The sequence below is a fragment of the Dryobates pubescens genome, chromosome 2, assembly GCF_014839835.1.
Source record: "Dryobates pubescens isolate bDryPub1 chromosome 2, bDryPub1.pri, whole genome shotgun sequence".
Lineage (NCBI taxonomy): Eukaryota > Metazoa > Chordata > Aves > Piciformes > Picidae > Dryobates > Dryobates pubescens.
The window spans coordinates 11,162,594-11,180,425 of record NC_071613.1 but is presented as its reverse complement, the minus strand read 5'-3'; the positions used below and the strand labels follow the sequence as shown (position 1 = coordinate 11,180,425).

At 42.7% G+C, this 17,832-nt stretch overlaps 1 protein-coding gene across 1 annotated transcript in view; it reads left to right on the top strand.

Moving 5' to 3' along the window:
• The first annotated feature begins 668 nt into the window (after positions 1–668).
• ESRRG (estrogen related receptor gamma) overlaps positions 669–17,832 on the top strand; it is a 412,676-nt gene continuing 395,512 nt past the window's right edge. Inside the window, exon 1 of the mRNA XM_054170053.1 lies at positions 669–829. Coding sequence (XP_054026028.1) covers positions 828–829 — 2 coding nt within the window. The 5' untranslated portion in view covers positions 669–827. The remainder of the gene's footprint in view (positions 830–17,832) is intronic.

The window sequence follows — 17,832 nt, the reverse complement described above, 5'->3', positions numbered from 1 at the left end:
TTCATGGGGCTTTCTCTCGAGGCGGGGGTCTGTCATTCCGTGACTGACTCTGGCTCTGGGCAAACACTTCATCCCCATCAAAGTAACACCTCCACCCAGTAATTCCGACCTGTTTTCTTTCTGATCCCCACTTGCTGTCAAAGTGAGGGCGCAGGATGGAAAGTGTGACTGCCCTCCTGCTTCACTTCTAGCCGGTATCTCATGGACCCCCCTCCCAAGTCGTGTGTGTACCTCCCCTCTCCCCCCCCCCCCCCCCCCCCCCAACAAACAAAAACACAAAACAAACAAAAAAACCACGCAAACGCACCGTATTTCCAACTTGGATTTCGGTGCTAATCCGGGTCAGTTCCTGCCCCTGGATGGGAAGGCAGGGAGGGAGGATGTAACGTGTAGATTGGGAGAGAGAGGGAGGAACAAAAACAACCCCCCAAATAAACAAACAAACAAAAATCTCGCACATGATCACAATAAAGCGAAATTCCTTTCTACACACCCACAACTTTAGCTCTGTCTGCTGCCTGGGGGGTTTTAATCTTGCAAAGAGAAAGGGGGGCTCCCTGCGCAAAATTACGCCTTCTCCTCTCATTTGTTAGCTGATTCCATCAAAAAGTTCGCTATTTATAGGCTACACACACGAACCTGGAGTAATACAAACCCTCCCGTGTTGTTGCCCTCGCAAAGTGGCCGGTCCTGAAGCATCTGATCGGGTTTGTGTGTGTGTGCGTGAGTGAGAGAGAGACACACAGAGAGCGCTGCCATCAAAAAGGGGAAAGAAGAGCTCAAGCTGAGAGACTTATTAATTGCTAAGAGCTGCTCTGCCACCAGCCATGTGAGTACCTAACAATGATCACCTTTTGCACAGATGGTCAGCGATCAGGCACAGACACTTTCTGTCCTTTTCTTCCTCCCTCCCCTTCTTTTTTTTTTTTTTTTTTTTTTTTTTTTTTTTTTTTCTCCTCATGTCTCCCTCCCACCTACCCTTTCTTCTTTTTTCCTTTTTTTTTCTTTTTTTTTTTTCTCCCCTCCACCCCCTTCCTTTTTCTTTTTAGTTTGAGTTTCCACGGCGTATTCTTCCTGAAGTGGAGGAATGAAACGTGGGCGAGTGCGGGGGAGAAAATGTGCTGGGGATAAGGAAGGAAGGAAGGAAGGGTAGGTGGAGGGAGAGGAGGAGGAGGAGGAGGGTTTGTTAAGCGATCGCCTTGTCCCCTGAGTCCGAGTCGGCTGGGAATTAGTAATAGCGAGATAACGGAGGTTGTATCCCTCCCTCTTCCTCCACTTTTCTTTCCCTGGAGCGCTCAGACCCCCTGAAAATTATTACCCTGGCATCAGCGCGGGTAACGAGCTGTATTCATCAAACCCCGTTTATGGGGAATTAAAAGGGAAATAAATATTAAAGAAAAGAAAAAAAAAAAAAAGGAGAGTGTGCGGGGAGAAGGGGGTTTGATCGCTCCGCGTACAGTGACGACTGTGTGACAGCTCCCAGCCTTCTGTGCAGGCAGGTAGAAAGCCCGGTCCCTGGGGCTGCGCGTGAGATTCGGGGAGATGAGATGCGCCCCGGCCCCTCTCTCCCGCGGCCCCTTTCCCGGCGGGGGCGACAGCGCGGTGCAGACTTCGCGAGGAGCTTCAGCGCTTCCCCGCATCCCTGAGCGCCTCTGCCTTCCCCCACGCCGTGTTTCGGCTACTATCCAGGCAGCTCCACACCTCGGCGTGGCAGAGTGCGTGGAACAGAGCCCCACGCAGCAGGCAGGGCACGGCACGTGGGCATAAGAAATTGCAGAGTTGATTCGAGAAGGGAGGAAAAATGCAATCTGTGTTAGAAAATGTGCCTCTCGGAAAGGTAGGTGCGCTGGTTTGTGGAGGAATGAGGGGCTGGGACACTTCGCGTGGAAAGAAGGGGTGTGGACAGAGGAGGCGAATTTGCTCCCAGCGTGGAGAGGCGCTTTTCTGAAGCAATACTTGAGCTCCAATCACACACTCTCAGGTTAGCGTAGCATTAAATTAACAGGGTCGGGGTTATCCAGGGCATTATACTGTGTGCCCGGGCTGTAACCTCTGCTCATTTGTACACAAAGAAGAGGGAGAGACGGAGTTACACCTGGAAAGCCAAAGAGCACGGTGAGTATTAGTATTTGTTCCTCTCCCTCACATGCCTATGAACAAAGTTCAAAGGTAGCTGGTGTGTGTCTGAGTTTGGGGAGCCCCTTGCTCCCTTCAGAGGCTGCAGCGCAGCCGCATTTAGTGCCAGGACCTCCCGCACAGCAGCCCTCGCAAAACAGCAAGAGCTTGGAGTAGCTTGGGTTATAACTTTGCTGCTTTACGTAGGGATTGGGGGGGGGAACAAAAAAGTGATTGGATCCAGCGCTATTTATAGGTGGCAGTAAAGCCTCCATTTCAATAAGCAGCCGTGGAAAAGAAGCGTCAGAAAACTGGCTGCTTTATTGATTTGAGCTGCCGGACGGTCACAGTCGTGCTAGCCAGGCTGGACCCAACAAAGTCACGGCTCCTCTCGTTCTTAGGCAGCGAGAAGAGCGATAGGATCCGTATTTTGCTGACCATTAGCTTGGACACGATTCAATTCCTAAGCACAGGTATAGGGCACAAGAGTGCGAGACGGAAGACTTTTCTTTCAGACACGCACACAATACAGGGCACCCGCAGGGCTGAAAGTGGGCCAGGGCTACACGGTAGGTATCAGATCACACAAAGCAGGGAGAAGAAATCCAGTTAAAAATACATTAGTTGAAATCAGAGGACCAGCTTGACTCTTCTTTTTTTTTTTTTTTTTTTTTTTTTTTTCCCCTCTTAAACAAGGGTGCACGTTAGAACAAGCTAGAATCACTTTGTTCCCGACGGTATCCCCCACGCCCATTGGAAATAAAGCAAGAAGCTTGCTCTTTCTTTGCATCTTTTAAACCTTGTTTTAATTAGAATTGCTAAAGTAGGACACCCCGGTGGAAGATGTTTTCAAGGATCCACCTACCTTTCTGCTGTAAGCAGAATTGCTGTGTGCAGAATTGCTTGAAACGCAAAATTCTGCCCCACCCCCAGCTTGTTTTGGCACCTACTCACCCTTTTCCCCCCTCGAAACTGCAGTCGCATATGAAAGGTTACTCCATTAAGAAGAAAAGAGAAACCCCAAACAACCAGCAGTAATGAGATGAGTGGACTCCGAGAGCCTCGCTTTGCTCTGTGCAGCTGGAAAGGCTTGGGACAGAGAGCTCTCCCAAAACTAATGCGTTTTTTTTTTTTTCTTTTTTTTTTGAAGTCCTAAGCGGGGCGTATCCTTACGCTTCTCCTTTAATTTATTTGATTAAATCATAACAAAAACATACTCGTCACCTTTTTATATTTCCTTACACGTAACCATACGCGAAACCTTTCATATGGAAGAAATTGGCTTTAGTTAACTAAGGGCACAAGCTGTGCCCGTAACTAAGGGCACAAGATGGGCTGAAGTTTTACTAGCGTTCCCAGGGCAGCATATTACAGCTGCACCCCAGGTTCCTCACCTGCGAATCGCAGCTTTTTTTATTGCTTGTCTCGTTCCCCACCTTCCTCCGATTTCACTAACAGGGGGCTGCTCATGACGGTAGCTTGCGGGACGAGGGTGATCTTCCTCCGCGGGGTTTGGAGTGTCACGACGGGGCCGGTGCAGCAAGTGCCCAGTCGCCCGAGCCGCTGCGGGAGCGTTTCCCGCGGGAACCCGCACCGCGGCTCCGCTCCGCGCTCTCTGCCACTCCGATTAAGGAATAGATTCAGTTCGCCTTCAGGATAGTGAGGTTCTGTTACCTCATTTCTAGCTTAAGTAAATAAATAAATAAATATAAAAGAGGGGGGATCTACCCTCTTAAAAGTTTCGTAGTTAAGGCTCGGATTCCCTTTGGTTATTACTCAAATGACGAACGGCGCCAATCAACTCTTTAATTTGGAAATAACCTGCCCGAGAAGATTAAAGATATCTCCCCGTCCTTTTCTAAGAGGTAGTTGCAGGATGGCATTTAGGACATGCGTTCCCCTGATGACAAAACTACTCCCCTGCCCCCTTGCAGCCGTTGTTTGTCTCCCCCTTGGTTTCGCTCTGAAGTTGAGCAGCAACGCAGGGCGCACCTCTCCTCTTCGAGGGGTTGTCGGTCGCTGCTGCCCATCCTGCCCAAACCTTCCCCCCTTGCTCGTTCCCCGCCCGCAGCTACCCGAGGCTTACACCTCGACTGGGCTCTAACAGCCCGGTGCCATCTGCGGTGACATTTAGCTTAGTAACAGAGAGAAAAGAATTAATTGCTCTCCCCGAACAGGAGGGCAGGGGCCTCATAGCAACAGGTAGCGAGGACACTTGCAGGGTGTTTAACCGCTGTTGGAGGGAGCAGGAAGTTTGCGAAGGGTCGCACGGGCTAAGGGGGCGTGCAGGAGAAGAAGGCCGTCCAAAAGTGGTGCTTAGTGACACTTAACAGAAGTTTAGCATTGTTGTCAGGCGAACAGGACCTTGGTAGCGAAAGGGAGAAGCCTTGATCTCTTGCTCTCTGGTTTCTTGAGTTCCCTAGAAGCCCAGACATCCGCCCTCGCGGAGAGGAGCCACCTCTGAGAAGCAGTGACCATGGGTTTGCGACCGGACACGTGTTGCTCTGCCGGGGTCTCTCCCCGCAGAGGCTGGCTGAGGAGCAGGCAGAAGGGCATGGCTGCGTGGCCGAGGGAGCCGAGCAGCCTCCCACCTACTTATCTCACCGTTCCTTTCGAGGAGGGGGCGTTTTGCCGTCGGGCACGAACCAGACTGCAAGCAAGCCCTGTCAGGGTGTTTGTGTGCGTGCGTGTGTGTGTAGTGGGTGTTTATGCCCCGAGTGAGGGGGCCCAGGACGACCGGCAGGGAGGCTCTCTTCGTGTGGCAGCCGCCGGGGACACTGCGGGCTGGAGCTCCGAGGCGGGCGGCGGCCTCAGTGCGAGGACATCCACCCCCCCGCCCCGGACTGACCTGAAAGCGGGGAGCTCTACCCTTTCCTCCGCTCCCTTTTCCTCCCCGGCTCTTTGTTCTTTGCCCCTTTGTTCTTCGTCTCCTCGGCGTTTGCCCGAAGTTTCCAGGGGGCTGCAGGCGCGGAGGAAAGTTGCTGAAAGCTGAAGAATTATAATACTAAGTGGATGCCGGATCAGGGGATAGAGGCAGGCTTCCTTCCCGGGGCTACAAGCCATTCCCCAGATTCTGTCGCTTTGTCTGACTGTCCCAAGGCATCCTTGTGTCGCACCGAGACAGGCCGCTCTTGCCCCAACACTGGGACTGAAGGGAGAGTTGGGGCTGCCACGGCCACAGCACAGCCTTTTCTCCGTTTGAAAGTGTTCTGGTGGGCAACTGTCTGTCTTAAGGAAAGGGGGGAAAATAAGAATCAGCAAACATATTGCAATGAGATGAGACAGTTAGGTCGCCAAGAAAGATTTCTGGTTGTTGGATTTTAGGGCACATGCACTGGTTTGAGCTGCACAAGCCCAGGATGGATTTGGCCTTGTGGCTTTGTTTTTGGTGTTGTCCCTGCTTGCTTGACAGGGCTATGGTGGGGTGTTGTCAGGAGTCAAACAGTTTGGTGTCTACTTTCAAAGCAGATAGAACAGACTTATACAGCAACACTGCAGCTGAGAAGGCAGCTTCAGCATGGTTGTTGGGAGATCACACAGTGTGGTTTGGTACAGACCATAATAATATAACTTCCTTAGAAGAGGAAATCCTCTTTGCTCAGTACAGTATGGTTGTAGCCTTACCTTGCCTTTGTTAATCATAATCATATGCTGGAGAACTCCAAGCTTGTTTTCTCTTGCACTAGGAAATCACTGATAACTTTGCAAGTATCAGTTATCACAGGATTCTTCCCTTCTCCCCCTGATGTATGAAAGCAGGAAAACACTTTACCTGGGTAATTTAAGTATTGGGCAAGCTGATGTTAAAGGGAAGTTTGATGCATTGGCTTAGATTTGAGTCCCAAACTCCAGCAGACTTCCCTAACAGCACCATTGTTCTCCCACCTTTATAACCAAGGTTATAAAGGATGATTTTTGACATTTGTTGAAAAGCTACTTGAATATAATTCTTATATTTCTTGTAATAAGAGAAAGTCCACAGATATTTATAGCAGCATAATGTAAACTTAGTATTTTCATATGTGTAGAGAACCTATAAAATTCTATTTTAAAAAATTTATTATTTTCACAGTACTTTGTATTAAATAAAAAGGCTAAAAATCTTTAGTGAGAACTTCTATACATTTTTCTGACATCAAATAAAGTGAAGTTTAGAAAATGTGGTGAGATAAGGTTGGAGCTGACCAAATAAACAGTTTAGATCAGGATTTTTAAACTGTGTATGCAAATAGGGATCATGCCATCCTTCTGGCAGATGTTAAACCCCAGGATCAATTTCTTAAATGAAATGGTTTTGATTTGAAGTGATGTGGGGCCTGTTTTTGTGGATTTTTTTTCCCCCTTGACATTGTGTGGGATACAAGTCCAGTAAAACATCTGGGAACCTCACAGCTGAAAAATCCAACTTTAGGTATTTCAAGCTGGAAATTCAAACTCAGAAGCTGTCCTTGAAAACTTTGACCTTTATTAATTAGGATCATGGTTCACAGTTGAATGTAATGTTTGGTCACTAGCAATGGAGAGAAACAGGCATCACATCAGATGCTTTGGTGATAATTTGATTTTCTATCTGAGTGTGTCTCCAGACACAAGTCTCCTAGTTTATTGCTTAAATCCAGAGGCCAGTTGCATTACTTTCTATTCTATTCTATTCTATTCTATTCTATTCTATTCTATTCTATTCTATTCTATTCTATTCTATTCTATTCTATTCTATTCTATTCTTATTCCAATGAACATAATGTATTGTTCCAATATGCAGGTAAAAATCTTTGATGCCATTTACTACAAGGAATTTGCTTTAAGTAATAATATAATCAGTTACAGTTACTGCTACCAAGAGCAACAGCTTCTGCAAATGACTTTCTGCCACAGGAGTTAACAAAGATACAGCTGTAATTGTGTTCAAAACTAAATAAAAACAGACATACAAGAACAAGAATATAAATTTAATTGGAAAAATGGATCTTACCAAATGCTGTATGTGATCAATAGCAGTTGCTTCTGCCTTGGTAATGACAGTGATTAGAGGGCCACATGATGTTAGTGGGTTCTTGTTCGAATAGAGGTTTCTGTAGTGTGAGAAAAAACATTTCTTTTTTGGCTCAGAAGCACCCAGTGAAGAAAGGCTGATTGCATTCATGCATGTGTTAATTAATCTTCCATGTTTTGCTCACACTTTTTACTGATGTATGTAAATTTACTTTCAACAGATGAGAAATTTATCTATATATAGAGAGAGATATAATTTTATAGGTAGGTAGGTAGGTAGATAGATAGATAGAGTTAAAACCAGCAAGCCGACCCCCTAGTACTTCCCTTGGAAATTCTGACATAAGTTACTAAGTATTGCCCTGGATTTTGAGGGCAATCCCAAATATGTACAGATGGTTTGGGATTTTTTTTTTTTTTGGTTGGTTGTTTTTTTGAGCAGGGGACAAAGCTACTGTGTTGTAGTAGTTTGCTAAACTACTGTGTTTAAATTAGATATCAGGCAGGACCTTTTACATCTGAAATTTTATCACCTTTGTCTGTTGATAAATGCTTGCAGCACATGAGAGAAAAAATGCATTGCTTTCATTTTTATTTCACTTACACTTGTGATTATGTCTAAGCAGTTCCAAACACCATCAGTGCAGAGGAATATGGCATGAAAGCAGAATAAGAAGGAAATTAACAACAAACACTCTGCTTTATAATAGATATCGCTAGGTATAGCTGTGAATTAGTACTGATTCATTTATACAGTTCTTAAATGGAAAAGCCTTAAGTTTATTACAACAAAGGTAAACAGGGTGTCTCACTGCATTTAGCAGATGTGTGCTAACTTTAGGAAAATGGAGAGCAGTAGTCCCCTTGATATCCCTGTAGAAAATTAGGTCTTTCCAGAAAGGAAAGGAGAGCATGTAACTATGAGAGTTATATTGAGAATGAAGGGTTAACGACTTTAATGTTTTATTTATTTTCTCTTATTATTTTGTCTCAGTTTTAACAAAACTAAAAGTTGTGGGGTTTGTTTTCTTGTAAATGCCCAGGTGTTATTCTATCAGTATATTCTCAGCAAAGAGTCTTCAGAATAATGCAGATCTCAGGTTTTGAAAGGTTTCAAGGGCCTTATGTGCTTACTATGTATGCACAATTGCCACTGACCATGGTTAATAGTGGTGCACATTAGCTAAGATTCAGTTGATGATTATAGAGTAATTTACACTCCCCCTCTCCCCCCTCACACCCCCCCCCCCCCCCGCCCATCCCCATCCCCACCCCGTTATGCTGTATATGGAGAGACCTGGAGCTCATTTCACCATGCAGGTACAGGAGTATGCTTAAGACATTGACCGAATGTAGTAAATACACTTGCAACAAAAAGTGGTGACAAAGTCATTTCCATCTAAGTATTTAATGTGTTTAAAAAATTGTCATTCTAGATAGAGTACTAGTAACAAACTTAGATGTTACTTCCCCGTATTTATATTCATCTGTATTTTCCTGGTGATTCATGACCTCAAGATACATCACTAGCATCACAGATGCAACATCCCTCCCTCAAAATACTTGCAAGAATAGCATGTGTTTGTTGAATGTACATCAGTAATGTATAAGTGGCTAAGACTGTAAACATGGAGAAAAGATGGTAAATCAATAAGTTCATTCTAAGTAACTGATTAAGATAAAGACTCTGTTCTGTTTCCATTGCAGTTCACAACAGAACTCTTGTGACTTTGAATAGCTTCCGCTTACTGTTTGGGTTGTTGGGAAATGCTCAGAAATCCCAGCCAGCATTTTGGCTTTGTTGTGCAGAAATACACAGAAGTAACATAAGCTTCTTTGCTGAAATCTGTGCTTCCAGACCTTAATGTTTTCATGGGCTTCTACTTAATATTTTTATATTTCTTATCATGTAGTAGGAGGTTTGCCCTCCTCCTTCTTCCCCCTTCTCCCCAGAAACTGTTATCATATCCATGAGCAGCATATTTGGTATTTTGCATTTAACCATTTCAAACCTCCATCCAAATACAGGAGAACAATGATTTTTAAATAATTTTCTTTCACTTGTATCAAATCCAAATTCTTACATTAGTGCCAGTCTTGGGAAGCTGCCAATGGGCTGTTGCTAAGTTTAACATCCATTAGTGATGACTGTCAAAAATGGGTGAAGAACTCACACATTTTCTTCCAGTTAGTAAAATGTTTGCGGGAAACTGAGCTAGGTAATTCCATACATATGTTTATCCACCAATGCTTTCTGAACAAATTGTATCGCTATTTATCTTTTTCTTTTAATCTTATTTTTAATATCTTTATATTCACAAGAAAAGACTGAGACATCTAAAATATGCTTGAAATTTATAATATAGATCTCTAAATAAATAATGAAATGAGTGCAGTCTTTTGAATTAGAAATAAATGAGAAACATCTTTTTTGTGTTTCTAATTCATATTTTTGCTGAATAATTTTCTTCCCTTCTTCCTCCCCATTCATCCTGTCCATTTGAAAAATGTTGGAAGTAGTTAGTAGGATACAGAACAGAGTCCTCCATGCTCAAAGGATACTTGGAGCTCTTCATATGGTGTGTCTGTGTCAGCAGAAAGAGCTAAATATTTTTCTGTTGATTGAATCTTTTAAATATGGCAAAAAAGGACAGTAATCCAGTGGTGGTTTCCACTGACACATGGAAATCAACTGATTTTGCAGCTGTAAATTTACATATACTACTAATGATATCAGGTACTTCTGGGGTAGGTGGTAGTGTTGTGTTCAGGGGAACCCAGAAATAAGTGGAGCTACATTTCTGACTTGGGTGATACCAACTTTTCTTATACACTCAGTAGATAAACTTGTACATTTTATTCTTCTAATCTGTAATAACATCAAGCCAATGGAATACATGAGATAGATGAAGATATAGGTATCTATGACACATATAGATATATGTGTATATGTGTGTGTGTATATATATATATCTCACATCACAACCAGGAGAAAATTTACTCAAGGAGACAAACTTACTTTAGAGGACGTGCCACATAAAACGGGAACTTTATGGGTCTGAAGTGTCTGTCTTCATAGAATGAAGAAATCATTGAAAGTGTACCATTTCCCTTCTCTTTACATAAGGAAGGATCACCAGCAGTAGCTCCATGTAAGTGAGAGCAACCATAGCAACCAAATTATTCCTCAGTTAATTTACCCACTACGTAGCAAATGAATTTTCATCAGTGTGTCAAAATCAAAATTCTTTAAGAGAAAAACCATGCAGTAGATTCAACATTTAAATGCTGTGGGATTGGAGGTTTTGGTTTGGAAGGTCAGTTGGCAGCTGCTGGCAGCTTTCATATCAGAACTATTCAAAGTGGGGGAAAAATAACTGAGGAGCTATGATGAGACTTTTCTGAACTTGTAGATGATGCAGATCAAATAATTTGGAGCGCTAATATCTTGGCATCATATCCATTGAAATTACTGAGATTCATGTTGCACAGTCTGGAACTTCTGCAGCCATGCCTAACTTTTAGGAGTGGTTTATTTTGATATTACAGATTAAAATATTTAGGTAAAACAGACATGGTAAACCTGTGATTGATTATAATGCTTTACATTGAATGAGTGAATATGATCCATTCATCTGAGGGGTATCAAAGACATAACCCTTACTTTGATATAAGGAAACTGAGGCACACAGAGAGAAGTTCCCAATGGTATCTTGGTGATGGGTTTAGGAATATAGAGCAGGATGCATACACACGGTAGCCTCATAAAACACATGCACTGTATGGTGCCTTCACAAAGCACTAGAACTTTCTTTTTGTTACAAACCAGGAGCTTTGTGACTTGCTTTCATTTAGTGGCAACACTTAATTCCTAAAATGCCTAAACAGCTTATGGTTACCCCTGCATGAGGATTGGAGGACTTATTTGTCTTTCCAGTACCAAATAACTTCTTGAATGCTAACTCTTGTATTTGCGAGCAGAACAGCAGAATTACTGGAAACCAGTTGGAATTGCTCTTGTGTAGCAGCTTGTAGCACTGAGGCCATGGAGAGGAAATCTGGCATCCCACGTTGTACATCCTCTACAGTAACACAAAGCCAAGAGAGAAAAAATGAGGTGTAGTGGAAAATAGTGAAAAGCCATTTTAATTTGGCTCATTCCTAAAGAATTATCCCAAGAAGCAGTATATACTTCTGGAACAGAAGAAAGTGTTCCTGGATGTTAATTCTGGGTCTTATATTGCCCTGGTAACTTAGACAACAATGTAAAATCCTATCCACACAGGTAGGAATGTAGAGCAACAGTCTCCTAACAACTGGAAATTAATACACTAATCTCTTTAAAACTCACTATTTGCACAAAAAAGGTGTGGGGGGTGGGGAGGTGAGGGAAGAAGAAGGCTTAGGCAAAATCAAGTATCTTACTGTGCATATGGCTGCAACAAGGAAGGGTAAGGAATATACTTTTATATTAACATCTGTTAAAATAATTGCTGATTGTGGTCATGTTTTTCTTTTCCTGTAGTCTCAGCTAACACTCATGCTCCAAGGGCTAGGAGCAGGGGCTATCTGTGGCTATTCAGGTTGCTTGCAAACCTGATAAACTTAGGAGGCCTAGAATAAAGGTCACTGAAGTTCTCAGGATGGCTCCAGAAGGACTCAGATAGGGTTTTCATGAGCTAATGGCTCTACTGCTCTGCAGAAATAGAGCAGCAAAACATTATGGTGAAGTCTCCCAACTTGTAAAATTGGTTTCATGTAATGATCTGCAATGTAGTATACAATAGTACAGCATAAAAAAAATGTCCTAAGTATTATCACAGTGTCATCAAGGTTGGAAGAGACCTCAAGGATCTTTGAGTCCAACCTGTCATCACAGACCTCATGACTAGACCATGGCACCAAGTGCTACGTCCAATCTCCTCTTGAACACCTCCAGGGATGGTGACTCCACCACCTCCCTGGGCAGCCCATTCCAATGACGAATGACTCGCTTGGTGAAGAACTTTTATTACACACATTGAAAAAAGTGGATAGGGAAAACAGTGGATACAACTAAACTATGGGTAGCATATAGAAAGAATAATGTTCGTAAAAGCTGGTTTGATATCCAAGTCAGTGATACCAGTCTCCCTGCCAGTTTTATCTTAATTCTCTTCTAACTAAGATGAGAACTGGCTTCAGTGTAAGAGAACTCCAATATGTCCAGTAATGATGTTTTATGTATGCCCCAGATTGTGCTGGTGAACACAGATGCTAATCTAACCAGGCTGAAAACTTTAACCCAAAGAGGAGACATCCTTAGCCATCTCATGGGAGAAGGCAAATGAGAATGCAGAGGTGTTTGCAAGGGAAGCAATTCCCTGACATTATTTCCCCATGCCTTCCATCACACAAGTGTGTTGGGAGGACACTCTGCAGCTCAGCAGACTGGCTTGTGAGTCCTGCCACACCTGGCTGGGCACCAGCTCCCTCCTCCCCTGCTTGCTTCTTTCTGTGCAAGAAGGCAATGCCAGGTGGCTACATCTGTCCTCTTTTCTTGTCTTTTTGTGGGTTTTTTTGATTAGAGCTGCCATCTTACCAGAGGGGTAACACAGGGAAGGCTGATCCTTTTTCTGACCTATTTGGGGCTATGATTGTCTAGCCCAAAATTGAAAAGACCCACTGCAGTGGGTCTTCTTGTTTTGGTGAAGATGGTTGAAACTCTGCCATCCAACTACACAGTGGGTTAAATGACTGGCACCATATTGAGGCATCTTTTATTTTCCATTTCATTATCTACAAGTAGATATATACATATTTGGGGACTATCCTTTATATTCCTCCCTGAATTTTTGAAGAAGACAAAAATGAAACAAAAAATTATCCCTCCTTTACTAAACTTACTAAAAATAAAACCCAGCAGAACACAAAAGAAACCCCTCCCCCCCAACCTATCAGATTATTTGTATAGATATTTAGATAAATTGTTACATATTGCCTTAGACATGACAAGGTTTCTAAAGCTTTGTAAAGTTGATACTTGTAAGCTATTAAGAAATCGTGATTCAGTTATGCAGTGGAAATATCATAGCTATAAAGGAAATAAACAACTCGCCTCCTTGGCAGAATTAGCATTACCCTGCATGAAGGAAAAGCCTCTGTAGCTGGCTGCCTTTGGTGCAATTACTGGTGTACTTTCTTCCCAGGATATCCTGTTGTTTGCCACGCTCCCTCCGCAATCATTTTTGTACAGCTTTGGATGCAGGAAATTTATCTGATGAGATGTTTTGTACAGCACTTAACAAATTTACCTTCATACCCTGAACAATGCTATTATGCTATAAATATCTAATGAGAACACATCTCTCATAGTGTATATCTGAAGCAGTTACCTTAATTTTTGTAGAAATTGTTTTGCATCAACAGAGGGACAACTTGCTTGGGCCTGAAGGCAGCAGGTCTCTCATGCCTTCTGTGGCACAAGAGAAGGACCTGGTATTTTAGGACTTCTGTAAAAAGCTGAGCACCTGTAATCCTGCTAAGATCAGCAGCAGAGGAGAGCACGTAGGTCCTGGCGGCAACATGACCCACTAATTTCTGCACTGCCCAGAAATTAACTGCAAGAGTCTCAAAATTGTCATTAAAATTCAATTGTTTCTCTTCACATGTAGACATCCGCCCATGGAAAAATGCTCATGGTGTAACTTCACTCCCTCTCCCTGGGGTGATACTGGGAGATTAGCTCATGAGGAGGATGAGAAGGTTGCAGCCCTAATGGCAGCTGAAAAGATGGAAGCATAAAAACGAGCTTACCTTGCTGTCATAAAATTAAGCAGCAATCCAGATGGCTCCAATGCTGAAATACTACGTAATAATGTGGTTGTAGGAATTCAGTGCTAAAGATTTCACATTGGTTCTGCTTCTGTCTTGGCTACATAAATGTTTATAATTTCTTATTTTATTGCTATTGGTGTATAATATGACCAAAATATCATGGAAAAAATGCAATTTCCCATTTTTTTATTAGACACTGAAGATTGGATCCCCAGCTAGTATAAGCTGGTATAACTCCAGAGATTCCATGAAACCTTGCCTATCTGCCTGTTTCTAGTTTGTGGCTTTGACCAGCTAATTACTGAAGAAGACTTCCCATACCATGAAATTCATATAGAAGTAATGGAATTCAGGGTTCTGACTTGGATTGAGCAGTTCAATATAAGTAAATGCATTGGTCTGTGGGATAAGATCTTTTCACATTTATCATAATTTTCCATCTGGATTAAAATGGATGTCCCATTGGCCTCTTGGTCACCTGCTAGAGGCCCACTGGTATAAGAGGAAGGATGAGTTCAGTATTAGCACATTTCAATAAGGGCTCTAGAAACCAGCATCTTTAATGTACACCAAATGAGCCAAAGCACAGAGGAACGTTTTCAACAAGCATTCCAGGGTGTGAATGCAATGTAGGAACTTGTGGTCCAACAGGCTTTGTCACCCTGACTGATGCTAAGAAAGTCCTCCCTACACGCTTCCATACACCATTTTCTACCTCTATCTATCACATCTTTGCAAGTACAGCTGTTTGTGTGTGCCTGGGGATGTACTGACGCATTTTGAAAAGTCAGAAGACTCACTGAACTTTTAAAGCTGGATAATGTTAATGTGCTTTAAGCAGGGGAAGGATGGAGTTGAGTTCCTGCAGTCCAAAATTATTTAAGATCAATATTGACCTATTAATCTTTTTTATGATTTGATATTGACCTATTCGGTTTTTGACTTAATATGCAGGAGAAGTTCTGCAGCTTCAGGGAAGACTTACATTCCAAACAGTGTTGGGATCCCATAACAAAGATTCACAGGTGCTCTCTTCTCAACTGAAATTGTGTCAGTTCCTCTCTTGTTTTAAAAACGCCACATTTAGAGAATTCAAGTTTGGAGATAAAGTGTTTCACATTTCCTCTTCCATCTACAAACTGTTCTAGATGTAGGCTTCTGCTCCTCTTTTTGAAGGTCTACCATCAGCATTTAAGGTTATTCAAGCCAGAGAAAAGAAGTAGAAGGGAGCATGACTGTAGCCTCCTGTGAGAACACTGAATTATGTGGGGTAGTTGTGGATGTCTGGCTTCTAGGAGTACTTTAGCACATGCATTAAGAATACAAGACATTAATGGGCTTTTGAGAATTCCTGAGATATGACCTGAATCATGGATAGAACTAATCTGCCATTAAACATAACACGTTCTTGGCAGCCATTCCTCTTCCACAAGGTTTGGTTTTGAGATCTCTTTTGGAAAGGCAAGAGGCATTTTGGAAATCTTGTAGTCAGTGCCCATATACCCAGGAATTAGGCACATCACACATTGTTTTTTGCCTGTACTTTCCCCACTATGTTGCACGTACTTTGCACATGCAGCGCAGTTGCTTAAGTGCAGGCTGTTAATAGTTGGTTATTTTAATATTTGTGTAGTGTGTGAAAGGACTTAAATTCTGTTTGTATTTTAAATAACTGTCTTGGCAGTTACACAAGCTGTAGTGTTTATATTTTCACGGAATGCAGTGTTTGTGAGTGATGTTAAAATGAGAGCAGCAGATATCAGATATGGCCAAGCAGGTTCTAGAGTTGGTCCAGACTGGGTCAGCCTTGCAGTGCATCTGGTTGTCAAGGGCATTTGGAAAGGTGCCACTAAGCACTGTACAGTTTGTCTGCTATGTATTTGCAATATTATTACTTGCTGATAGCAGTTTGGCAACTTTTGTCTGTATCAAGCAAGCCAAATTCTAATCCCTTTACTACTTCTTAGAGTTAGCTGAAATTCCTCTGATGCTAGGTTCGGTTCTTGTTAGAAGCCAGATTGCAGAAGCTAAGAGGTAAGCTTGCTAATTCTGAGTAGACTTGGATTTCATATTAGGTGAGGGTCCCACCCCAAATCCTGTTCTCTGATAAATTAACATTTTTATGTTGCATTACTATGAGCATACCAGGCAAAAGTGTACATGCAGATACTTATGTTCCAACAGCCAAATGCATGCTCATTTTTTCCTTCTGATTTACAAGTATGTTATGGTTTGCAGACATGAGTAACCCATGTGGGATATCTTTCCCACAGAGTACAACCAATGTAAATTCACATGACTCAGGGATTTGTTTCAATGCTCATGTATAAACTCTCATTAGAAATGATTATGCTTGAAGATCAAAAGAAAAGTACACTCGCTTGTATTAATGTTTAATGCATAATTCACATTGTTAGAACAAAAACCAAAACAGTCGGTGGTTGTTATGACAAATATTAAACATTGGCACTACTAACCAATTCCCATAGAGGATCCTTCATTTCATTGCATTGGCTGTGTGCTGAGACTTCCTCTTGTGCCTGTTGTGCCATCATCTCAGAAATGTAAAAAACACCTTCTTCACTGGATGAGTAATTTCCCTGTAATGCCAGGAATGGGGGAGAGATGGGATACCCTACCACTGCAGGTGGCTCCAACACTCAGAGACCTCTCAGTGGAAGCAGAGTGTAAAACAGTCTAATCAATCTGCTTATACAAGTGGGATTTCAGATCAAGCATCCTTTTCTATAGTCCAAAACAATCATTGCTTTCTAGTCCTAGTCTAGTTTGAGCCTTAATATCAAGTCTAGACCCATGGTTGAAGTTATCCAGGATGACAGACTTCACGAACTTAATTTTTTGTTTTATGTTTATCCATGTTTTAGTCAATTCTTAAAATAGGCAGATTCAGGGTGAAGGAGGCTTATATAAAATCCATTCCCTATATCCTCAACCCAGGCTAGCATAGGAGAGCAAAGCCATGCTGATAACCACAAATTGACTTTAGGAATGAGAATGCTACCTGGGCTGTCACTGCATATTCCATGGAGTAGTGAGGCTACTTTGTCTGTGTAAGGAAAGATCTCTGGGTACTCTCTGCCACCCCACACTAGAGCCTTCCACACAAAGTAGGACTCAGGGTTTTTTTGCTTATATAGCTGTTATTGGCTTCTCCATTGCCTGCGTTTAAAGGGTCAGCAGTTTGTACCATCTAGCTTTTATATCATGCTAAAATAAAATAAAATATTGACTGCTTCACTAGCTGAGCTTACATAATTTCTTTCTCATCTAGCTGTGTGTTTTCTTCTTAAAAAAAAAAATCCCCAACAACCAACCTTACATTTAAAGTTTAGGAGTCTTAATCCCTGTCAGAGAGCCACCTCTCTTCTGAGGTCTTCTGAGCACAAAGAGACCAAATGACATTTGACAAACTTTCTACTTGGCATAAAGTTGCAAAAAATACCATAGAATCAACCAGCTTGGAAGAGACCTCCAAGATCATCCAGACCAACCTATCACCCAGCCCTATCCAGTCAACTAGACCATGGCACTAAGTGCCTCATCTAGGCTTTTCCTGAAGATCTACAGGGATGGCGATTCCACCACCTCTCTGGGCAGCCCATTCCAATGGCAAATCACTCTCTGTGAAGAACTTCTTCCTAATATCCAGCCTGAACCTCCCCTGGCATAACTTGAGACTGTGACCTCTTGTTCTGGTGCTGGTTACCTGGGAGAACAGACCAACCCCCACCTGGCTACAACCTCCCTTCAGGTAGTTGTAGACAGCTATGAGGTCTCCCCTGAGCCTCCTCTTCTGCAGGCTAGACAACCCCAGCTCCCTCAGCCTCTCCTCATAGGACTTGTGTTCCATGCCCCTCATCAGTTTCATCACCCTTCTCTAGACATGTT